This window comes from Myotis davidii, unplaced genomic scaffold (genome assembly GCF_000327345.1).
Source record: "Myotis davidii unplaced genomic scaffold, ASM32734v1 scaffold59, whole genome shotgun sequence".
NCBI classification, from domain to species: domain Eukaryota; kingdom Metazoa; phylum Chordata; class Mammalia; order Chiroptera; family Vespertilionidae; genus Myotis; species Myotis davidii.
The window spans coordinates 9931768-9943595 of record NW_006293001.1 but is presented as its reverse complement, the minus strand read 5'-3'; the positions used below and the strand labels follow the sequence as shown (position 1 = coordinate 9943595).

Sequence of the window (11828 nt, the reverse complement as noted above, 5' to 3'; positions counted from 1 at the left end):
TAGTCTAAGGGGCTTATCAGATGGATACCCCATTTAGAAATGGGTGTTTCAGATGAGTGGTAAGTACCAGTTGGTTCACAAGGGAGGAACCAAAAAGGTACAAATCTGTGTTAAGACCTTTTATGTTTATTAATATATTTTCATTTTTAACTGTGAAAAGTAATGGAACATTAATGTTTTTTTACAATTATTTTTATACAGGCAACAAGAATGGGTAAATCAGCAAAGGGAAGATATTGAAAGGCAAAGGAAACTTCTAGCCAAACGCAAACCTCCCACAGCTAATAATTCTCAGGCACCCTCTACCAACTCTGAACCAAAACAGAGGAAAAATAAAGCAGTCAATGGCGCAGAAAATGATCCCTTTGTTAGACCAAATTTACCGCAACTGTAAGTCTCACATTTTTTATTTTCCTTTTTTAAAATTGTAGCCAGTGAGCATGAATGGTAGTAATGGATGTTATTTATAATTAAACCAATACTTAAGTAGTAGTAATAATTTTGGCCAGAAAGAAGGCAGTATTGAAAATTTACTTTTAAATTAATAATAAGCCCCAAATACCTGAATTTTACTTTTGTAAGTGGAGATGTATTAATCCTCTTTAAAAAACGGACTTAGGTAGCTAAGAGATTGGAATCCCCTCTCATGTCTGAGTGGGTCTGTTATTACTGTTCCTTTTTCTAAGAGATTGTTAACTTAATATATAGCTGCCATACATTTTCTCAACCTGTGGAAGCAGTACATTAATAGATTATAGGTACTGTTTTTCTCCTTTTGCTTTTCTTTGTTTTCTAAATTTTTGGCTTTAATGCTGAATTACTCTTTATAATTCAAGGGACAGAGACATTTTTAAAAAATAGTTACATGATTATCATAGAATAGTAGCCCTGCGCACAAATCCGTGCGCCAGTAGCTCTCTGCGGGCCTGGCCGCTCCGCACCCGCTGCCCAGAGGCTCTCCGTGGCCCAGAGGCCCATCTGCAGTCAGGCGCGGAACCCTTGCCTTGTGGCCGGGGTGACAACGCAATCGTTTTCCCCCTTTCCCCGCGGCTCCATGCCCGCTGCCCAGAGGCCCACCACAGCTGGAGTGGAACACTTGCCTCGTCACCACGGTGACGAGGCAAGCATTCCACCAGGCCATTCACGCTGCCCACTCTCAGCGGCCGCCCCCCCAGTCCCGGGGGACTCCAGCAAGGCTGAGAGGACTGGGCGCCACCATCTTTGTGATGGAGTGATAGTTAATTTCCATATTATTAGGTAGGATCATTTGGGAGATACAGAAGAATATAATAAAACATAGATCATGATCTGGTCCCACAGAGCACCATTGTTAAAATGTTGATATATAGTAATCCTCCCTTATCTGGATTTTGCTTTTCTCAATTTCAGTTACTCATGGTCAACCATGTTCCAAAATATTAAATGGAAAATTCCGGAAATAAACAAATTATAAGTTTTAAATTGCATGTCATTCTGAGGAGTGTACTGAAATCTCACACCATCCCACTCTGTCCCACCTGGAATATGCATCATCCCTTTGTCCAGTGTGTCCACGCTGTATCCACTGCCTGCTCATTAGTTACTAGCTGTCTTGGTTATCGGATCGACGTCGTAGGTCATGCTTGTGTTTAACCCTTATTTTACTTAATAATGGCCCCAAACCATAAGAGTAGCGATGCTGGCGATTCAGATATGCCAAAGAGAAGCCTAAAGTGCTTCCTTTAAGTGAAAATGTGAGTACAGTACAGTCAGGCATTTTGAGAGAGCACATTCACATAACTGTTATTACTGTATATTATATTTGTTTTATTTTATTTCTTGCTGTGTCTAATTTATAAATTAAGCTATCATTGGTATGTATGTATAGAAAAAATGTAGTAAGGTGGTATGCACAGGGTTCAGTGCTATCCTTGGATTGGGCATCCACTGGGGGTCTTGGAACATATCCCCCATGGATAAGAGGGGAATAATACTGTATATATGAAGTTATTTTTCTGTTCTACAACAATTTTCAAAAGTTCATGTGAGTAGAAAATACATCCACACACACACACCCTGTTTGATGTTTTTTATGGGTGTATTCTTTTTCTCCTTTCTTGAAAAATAATGTTTTATCTATGCTTTGAATCCCATTTCCTATATCAAGGACCTGTTTTGTTGATACCTTTGTTATCTTACATGTTCAACTTTTTGTTTTTTCTCTTTTAGAAAACAAAACAAAAACTTCCCTTTCAGTTATAAATCCCTCTAGTTTTCATGTTCAATTTTTTTAAAGATTGTAAACTATCTCCTTGATGGTAAATGCAATAGACATTTGAGTCTTTAACTTGGCAGCATTGAATATAGTTGCATCTTAACTTTTTCTTAAAAGACTTTTATTGTCTGAGTGTTTGAAATACATTGTTCTCCTCATTTTCATTTAACTTGCTTGGCTACATCTTCTTGGTCTCTGTTATGGACTGGACATCATTTTCTCTACCAATCTGTAAAAATGTAGGATCTGTTTTTAAGGATCTGTTCTATGCCATCATACATCTTGAGTAATACCTAGTCTCCTTGAGTATTAGCTGCTCTCAGGTTTCAGTTACCATGTATATGTTGCTACAGACTTTTATCTCTAGGCCACTTTTCTCTCTTGAGTATCAAATATTTATATTTCAATCTTGAAGCATATTTATATCCTTGCTTGATTGCTATTGGTACTTAAATGTTTCACAGGAACTTCTAATGCAGCCTGTTCAAAACTGTATTTACTAAAAACAATCCAAAACACAAACTCTATTTACTATTATCTTTTCTATTTCAGTCTCTCTTTCCCCAACTGCACATGCACACACACCTTGCCTTTTTCTGTTTTCTCTATTAGTAAATGGTGCTGCCATCCTCTCAATGCCACATGCCAGAATTTTGGTTGTCACCCTTAGGATTTTAGATCAAGATTTTTATAATTTCCCACTAATAAATAGTGCTGATAATCTTATCTTTCAAAGTCCATCTCAAAATCTTTCTTCTTCAAATCTTTCCTAATTAAAGGGGCTGTGTAATTCGTAATTGAAATATTTGGCTATCTTTTTTTTAAAATTTAGCAAATGATTTCCTTTTTGTAAATTTGTTGCTTAAAAAAAGAGTCCATGGGTAGGCGAGCAGTTATATACAAGAAAGTGTATGTTAGCTTTAACTCCACCCTAATAGACACCAAGTTGTTCTTCTGTAGCTTAAATGTACCTACCCACTTATGTAACTCCCCACTGATACCATTCTAACTCAAGTTATTGCCATCTCTTATTTGGGTTTTTGGGGGCGTTTTTTTACACATGCATTCCCCTTTTAACTTTGATCTTGTCCTTTAATCCATTTTCAGTTGTAAACAGTCATTTTTTTTCCAGATAAAATTATGATCTTTCTATTCTCTTCTTTAGAACCCTAACATAGCTCTCTGTTGTTTGAATGATATTAAGATAGCTTATAAAATACTTTTGATCTGGCACCTTTTGACCTCTCTAGCCTCAATTACTGTTCTCTTATGTCTCATCATGTAACTTTCATATTTCCTTCAGAGGCCTTCAGGATAAGATTCACTCTCATGAAGACCCTCTAATAGGCCTTCTTATTCCTCTCTCTATCCTTATTCTCCCAACATCTCCCTGTGTATCCTGTGTTAAACTCTTTTAGTTCTTTAAATGGACTATGCTTTCTGTGCCTTTATGCATCTGGTCCTTGCCCTTCTTCACCTCATTTCCTATTCATCCTTGAACACTTGGCTCAGATACCAATTTCAGTAGAAAGCTCTCTCTAACCTTTTTTTTCCCTAGTTTTCCCCCTTCCCGTCAGGTCAGGTGCCCATGACCTTTTGTACATTCCTGCCTATATTGCAGCATTTATGTCACTATTTTATCTTTATACATAGTCTCAATATCTAGCACAGTTCCTGGCATATGGAAAGTGGTAGGTAAATACTAAATTATAATACATAAGCATTTGATTTTCATTTTCTCTTACTCAACAAACCATCTTTTTCTAGTTTGCTATAGGTGTTTAGCTTCCTGCTTACTTCCAAGATGGTAACAGCTGTAACTATAGTTTAATAATCATAGACTTGTCTCATTTCCATCCCATTTTATTGCATATGTTGACTTAGAACTAACCCTGAAGTTATGCTGCTATGTGTTCTTAGAGTAGCAAATTAAGTGGTACTACACAGCAATTTGATGACATTCTTATGCAGAAGCAGATTTAAATAAGGGGAAAGCCACAAAACACTTCGATTCATGTATATTATAGTTTGATTTTTACAGCCATACTCTGCAACTGTTTTCTAAAAACTCCTTTTGAATCATTGTTCAATGGGAAGTAGGCTTTGCCTTGTGTGCAGAATATTTAATATAATTAGAATAGAGATCATGAATCTTTAATGGTTTTTCTATGAAGAAATGAACATAGAAAATGAAGTTACTACTACGTAGTTGTTAGAACTTTAAGCCCTATAGTCAGATGGAGAGTCTAACCTTGCCTCTTTCAGGTTATTTTTGTTAGCTGTTTTACCTTTTAAAGCCTTCCTTTCCTCACTTATGAAAGTATCTACATCAGTGATGGCGAACCTATGACACGCGTGTCAGAGGTGACACGCGAACTCATTTTTTTGGTTGATTTTTCTTTGTTAAATGGCATTTAAATATATAAAATATCAAAAATATAAGTCTTTGTTTTACTATGGTTGCAAAGATCAAAAAATTTCTATATGTGACACGGCACCAGAGTTAAGTTAGGGTTTTTCAAAATGCTGACACGCCGAGCTCAAAAGGTTCGCCATCACTGATCTACATTGTAGTGTTAAAGGATAGTATGTGGTAATGTATGTGAAATATTTGCATCATTCCTGGCTCTTAACTAAGTTTCAGCTATCAGCAAGATGCAGTCAAGTTTTTAAGGTAGTTGTTTCTATGTTTTATTACATAGTTCACATAGCTAATATTATCTATAGATAATGTGTAAGTGTTTCTTGCATTAATTGTACATTATAAGCTCAGTTGGTTGGAGCATTGTCCCATATATCAAAAAAAGGTTGAGGATTTGATCTTACATGGATGTTTCTCCATCTCAAATCAGTTTTTTTAAATATATTTTTTTTTTATTGATTTCAAAGAGGAAGGGAGAGGGAGAGAGAAAGAACTATCAATGACCAGAGAGAATCATTGATTGGCTGCCTCCTGCACTCCCCCTACAGGAATCGAACCCAGGACCCTTCAGTCTGCAGGCTGACGCTCTATCCACTGAGCTAAATGAGCCAGGGCTTAAATCAATTTAAAAAAAAATTATCTGGTGAGGATTTTCATAAAGGATTTTCCATGTTAAATACTGTATATTTTAAATTGTTTTGATTTTATGTATTCATAAGAAATAAAGTGGTCATTTCATAACTATAAAAGGTTCAAATCACCAGGAACATACAGTAATTCTAAATTTGTATGTACATAATATCATGGACTTAAGGTAAATTAAAAATTGATAGTACTTGAAGAAGATATTGACAGATCCGCAAATCATAATGGGAGATTTCAGCACACACATTTCTTAGTATAGAACATGTAGATAAAAATAAAATGATACAAAACAACAAATAGTATGGGTCTAGAAAATTTCAGTGGAATTAATAAACGTAACCTAATGGACACATCCCCTAACATCTGCAGAATATATGTTCTTTTTAAATGTGGACTTTTATAAAAATCGCCCATGCTAGGTCACAAAGAAAGTATCAACAAATTTCAAATATTGAAAGAGTTTGAATAAGATTAATTGTTTTGTCCTTATATATTTGGTAGACTCATGGGTAAAACTTAAAGGATTAGAATGAAATAGAGTATGTACTGTGACAATAGTAGAATTCAGCTAAAAATCAGTAACAAAGATTGTGGAAAAGTCTAAATGGAAATGAGGAAATGTTTTTAGATGAATGATAGTGAAAGTGCTACCTGGCAAAATTTGTGAGGTAAATCTGAAACAGTATCTACAGGGATATTTATATTTATAGCCTTGTATACACATATAGGAAAAAAAGAAAAACTAAAATTTTATATACTGAGCATCTATTGCAGGTAGGAAGTGAGTAGCAGAATTAGCCCAAGAAGGAAGAGGAGAAACATAAGAACAGTAAGCAGTCATATGATACAGAGAATCAATCCCAAAAAAGGAATGTTTGTTAAAAAAAAAAAAAAAAAAAAAAAACACCCACTAATGAAATTTTTTTAAAAAAAGAGTGAAGATAACCATTATCATGAATGAAAAAAAGAATATTCTACAGAGTCTAAAGATATTTAAAGAAAAACATAAATGGCTTTAATTTGAAATGGATAAATTTTTAGAAAAATACAACTTAACAAAATTGACATTAGGAGAAATAAAATTTAAATAGTTCTGTAACTATTAAAGAAATTGAATCTGTAATTAAAATCATTGATCAAAGAAAACTCTGAGTACAGATGACTTCATCTATGTAGTCTACTACTCATTTAAGGAAGAAATAGTGTCAGTGTTTTAAAAACATTTTTGAAGAACAGCTAAGGCAGAAATATTTTCAATTTTTTATTTTATTAGCCCAACAAAATCTTGGTGTCAAGATCAACCAAGACTGTACAAGGAAGGAATGTTATAGGCTGATTTCACTTATAGAAGTAAATGCAAGCCCTGTCTGGTGTGGCTCAGTTGGTTGAGTATTGTCCTGTGCACCAAAAGGTTACTGGTATGATTCTCGGTCATTGTACATGCCGGTTGTGGGTTCATTCCCCAATATGAGGCTTGCAGGAGGCAGCTGGTCCATGTTTCTCTCCCTCTTCCTCCCTCTCTCTCTAAAATTAATTTAAAAGCAAACACTTTAAAAAAAAAAGTACTTCTGCCATTTAAAAAAAGTAAATGCAAAAATCTTAAATAATTAGCAACCTAAAATATAATATATAATGGTAATCTATCAAGACCAAGTGGACTTATTTTAGGTATGCAAGGTTGGTTTAACATTAGAAATTTCAATGTAATTTTCCACATAAAGAGAAAGATTATATGATCATCTTAACAGATGCCAAAATAAGAAACATTAGATAATATTCAGCATTGACCTGTGATTAAAACTCTTAGCAAAAAATCAGTAGTTAGGTAACTTTCTTAATCTGCAGTATGTATGCATTTTTCTTTTTGATTGCATCTCTACATGCTATGCTTTTGAGAATGTGGCCTTCTACCTGCTGTTTCATCTTCCTGGCTTCTTTCTACTCCTTTTTAACCAAGTTCAGATGTTACCTCTTCTGTGCTTTTTTCCAGTTTCCTTCAGCTGAAAGTTTTTTCTTTGCTTTGTTTACTCATAGCTCTATTATCCAGGATAATCACCTTATTTTAGGGTCAGCTAATTAGCAACCATTAATTCCATTTAATCCTTTGCTATATAAGGTAACATTCACAAGTCCCAGGTTTGGCATTTAGCATGTTTGGGAAGCCATTTTTCTGTCTACCATAGTCTTCCCTCTGACCCAAGAGTCACATCTTTCCCTCATGAAAAATATGAATGATCATCTGTTCATCCTATACCAACAAACCCAAAAGCCTCACCCACAATACAGCATCAACTCAACATCCAAAATCTCATCTATATCTCTTCAGCTCAAACAGTCTAAATCTCATTGCCTAAATCTGGTATGGGTAAGTCTGTGTATAATTCACCCAGAGACACAATTCCTCTTAATCTGTGAACTTAAAGAAACAGGCTTGTTCCAAAATACAATGGTGAGGACAGACATAGGATAACAGTTTCCAACTCAAACAAAAAAATAAAGGAGTCATTGATCCCAAGCAGGTTCAAATCCATCAGACAAACTCAAACTCGATTTGGTTTCAAGGTCTGCTAATAATTATTTGTGGTTTGTGGCTCTGCCTTCTGGACCCAAAGTTTTGACAACAATTCTGAGTCTTCCATGAAGGTTATCATATACTAGAGGCCTGATGCACGAAATTCATGCAAGAGTAGGCCTTCCTTTCCCTAGCTGCCAGCACCGGCTTCCCTTTGGCACCCGAGACCCAGGCTTCACTCTGGTCCCAGCTTCGTCTGGAATGACATCCAGAATGACAGCCGGTCTAATTGGCATATTACCCTTTTATTATTATTATAGACTTGTAGCTGAGTAGCTTTATCAACCTGCTTCTTCTTTGTAGACTTTGGGAGATGTGACAGACTTACATGATATACTCTCTGTCCTTTTAAATCCAAACTGTTACTGTTTCTGCTGTATAAGGTTCTTAAGAATCTTACAGATCTCCCATGTATGAGGTAATGATTAATTCATTTAGACAAGAGGATCTTCCACAGTTCTTTTCTAAATAATTCCATCACTATTTTTGGCTTCTGCTGAGAAGGCTGAGGGGATCTATGAGTCACACATACCACTCTTCATCTTATTAAAGACTATGTGACTGAATATTCTGGCCTCTCTGGGATATTAGCAAAAGGTTGTCCAGCTATACAATCTTTTTTCCTTTTTTTTTTTTAAGAGAAGATTTTCTGATAGTGAACCTCAATTTTAGTGTATTTCACACTTTGGGTAGGATGAGAATTTCTTAAGCCATTAAGCCCTGATTCCTTATTTTTGAACATTTGTTCCCTTAATTTATCTCTCATTTCACATATTAATAAAAACATCAAGAAGAAACTAGTCTATACCTTCAACACTGTTTTTCTTTAACTTTATTGCATTTTGGGGGGTGACATTGGTTAATGAAATTATGTAGATTTCAGGGGTACAGTTCTATAATACATCATCTGTGTATTGTATTGTGTGTTCACCAAATCAGGTCTCCTTCCATCACCATTTATCCCTCTTTACCCTCTTCTTCCTCTTCCCACCCCACTTTCCCTCTAGTATTCTCCATAGTGTTGTCTGTGTCTATGAGTTGTTTTTCCCTAATCCCTTCACCATTTTCACTGAGCCCCTCCCCCCAAACCCTGCCCTTCTGACAACTGTCAGTCTGTTCTGTATCTGTGAGTCTGTTTATATTTTGTTAGTTTACTTTGTTCTTAGTTTCCACATATATATATTTTTTTTTATTTTATTTTTTTAAGTATTTTATTTTATTTTTTAAATATATTTTATTGGTTTTCCACAGAGAGGAAGGGAGAGAGATAGAGAGTTAGAAACATCGATGAGAGAGAAACATCGACCAGCTGCCTCCTGCACATCCCCTAGTGGGGACTGTGCCCGCAACCCAGGTACATGCCCTTGACCGGAATCGAACCTGGGACCCTTCATTCCGCAGGCCGATGCTCTATCCACTGAGCCAAACCGGTTTCGGCTCCACATATATATTAATTCATTGTTCCATCTATACGTATATATATTCTGAAGAATATTTTAAAGGACATTTGCCTTAGATTTTTGGGTTGAAAGTTGTCAACATTTTGTTACTTCCATTGGATTAATTTTACTTTACATAGCTGGTTGTTAATAAGAAATAATAAGTATTATTCTTAATATCTAGAATCAATTTTATTTTTGACAGGTTGACTTTGGCAGAATATCATGAACAGGAAGAAATTTTCAAACTTAGACTAGGACATCTCAAAAAGGTATGTGAAACATCTGTTGGGTTTTGTTTGTTATCGGAGGTTTTGGAGAGTTGTGTTATATAAGTTTCTTATTAAAGAAATCAAATATTAAGAAGAGAAAGTCTCCAAATTAAAAACTTTTAAACCAAAAAAAAGCCAAAAAGGAATGGCATTACATTTGCTTTTTTATGTTGACTATATTAAAATAATATTCTATTCCATTACCTTGTGTCAACTTACAAACATTGAGATGCTGTTCCTGTAGTGAAGTAGTGATTCCTGGCCAGACCTCTAGTCTTAACATTATTTTGCTTAAATACTATTTTTTTTGTTTAAAAAGAGCTTCACTTTTAAGATGCAGTGTAAAATTCCATTTTATTTCTCTCCATTTTATAATAAATTGAAATACTATAAATTAATAACATTATTTCCTTGGCTTAACTTTTAAACTATGGAATGTTTGATTAAATGTTTCAATTAAATAGTTACATTGGCAAATTTAGAAAAGCCTAGTCATCAGTAATAATATAAAGTGATATAATTTAGGAAAATGTGCTATGTGTTATCATAGTAAAATTTTATAATGTATAGCTTTATACTTGTTTATAAGCTGACATGCTAATCACTTCATTGTTTTTACAGTTTATATTTTTAGTTCAAATCATTTCAAGAAAACATAATACAGTAGATTTCCCCCCTCAATTTTACTGACAGATGTAAAAAAATTTTTCTTTTTTTTTAAAAAATATATTTTATTGATTCTTTACAGAGAGGAAGGGAGAGGAATAGAGAGTTAGAAACATCGATCAGCTGCCTCCCACACACTCCCCACTGGGTGTGTGCCTCGCAACCAAGGTACATGCCCTTGACCGGAATCGAACCCGGGAACCCTGATTCCGCAAGCCGACGCTCTATCCACTGAGCCAAGCCGGTTAGGGCTAAAATTTTTTTCTTTAAAAACCCAGCTTTTTAAATTATGTTTTCAGCTTGTCAAATTACTGAAACTTTTTTTTATCCTCACCCAAGGATATGTGTTTTATTAATTGATTTTAGAGGCAGAGAAACATTGGTGTGAGAGAGAAACATCTATCGGGTGCCTCCCTAATGTGCCCCAACAGGTGATTGAACACCCAACCTTTTGGTGTTCGGGACAATGCTCTAATCGACTGAACCATCTTGCCAGGGCAGATTACTGAAAGTTTTTTAGTGGGCTGAATAATAGTTGAAATTGAGTTAGTGAGCTAATTGAAGATAGTATCTTGGATGTCATCTCCCTAGGGTAGGGTGAGATAGGACAGAGAAACCCATTCTGGTAGCAGCTACTATTCATGCTATGCTATTTTGTTTTTGCAATGCCATCAACATACTTCAGACCCATGCCATTTAATTACAGGGAACAGAAAAGGGTTATAAATAGGGTATGTGTCATGTTCTGATACGTTTTGCAGAAGTGGGAGCAAAGCATGACCTGCTTCCAGGCTCCAGGTCAGTGGGCAGTGAGCAGTGGCTATGAGGATAGATAGATAAATGTATATCTAGATAATTTGCATTAGTGTTCTTTTACTATGCCATATATCTGTCCATGCTCCTGCTCAGAAAAGTCTCCACCTAAACTGCTTGAAGAGTAAATTTATTCTGGGTGTTTTGTTTTTTAGTTATTCTTTTCTATTGTAATTATTGACTATTTCTCCTGCTTTTGGATATACAGTAGACAACTTCAGTTTATTCTCTGTAACAGATGGAGTTGTAATGGGACTATAGAAGGAAGAGAGGATTTTGTAATATAGCATGAATATAAGTATTTGAGTGCTCGCCTAAGCCTTTTTGATAATGAATTCAGAGAGACCTGGGTTTGATGTCCCATATAAAGATTTATCAATTGTTTTCTGATCAGCCTTTCATAATAATGGGACAATCCTATCTAATAATAGATAAACATGGTAATTAACCGTACCTCCGACACGCTTCCCATTGGCTAATCAGGGCGATATGCAAATTAACTGCCAACCAAGATGGTGGCCGGCAGCCAGGCAGCTGAAGCAAACAGGAAGCTTGCTTGCTCCAATGATGGAGGAAGCCAAGGTTCCCTGCCTGCCGCTGCTGGCCTCTGAGCTCCATAAGCAACAAAGTTTCAATTATAGAAGCTAAACAAACCCAGACACCTGCTTTCAGCCGCTGTGGCCTCAGAGCTGGGAGTGCCAGTGACGGCAACAATGTTTCAATTACAGAAGGTAAATAAATCTCA

At 35.6% G+C, this 11828-nt stretch overlaps 1 protein-coding gene across 2 annotated transcripts in view; it reads left to right on the top strand.

The window, feature by feature from the left end:
• Positions 1–11828, top strand: part of TLK1 (tousled like kinase 1) — a 108604-nt gene that overhangs the window by 55763 nt on the left and 41013 nt on the right. For both annotated transcript variants that reach the window (XM_006766551.2, XM_015565772.1), the window contains 2 exons: positions 202–390; positions 9538–9604. In XM_006766551.2, coding sequence (XP_006766614.1) covers positions 202–390; positions 9538–9604 — 256 coding nt within the window. The remainder of the gene's footprint in view (positions 1–201; positions 391–9537; positions 9605–11828) is intronic.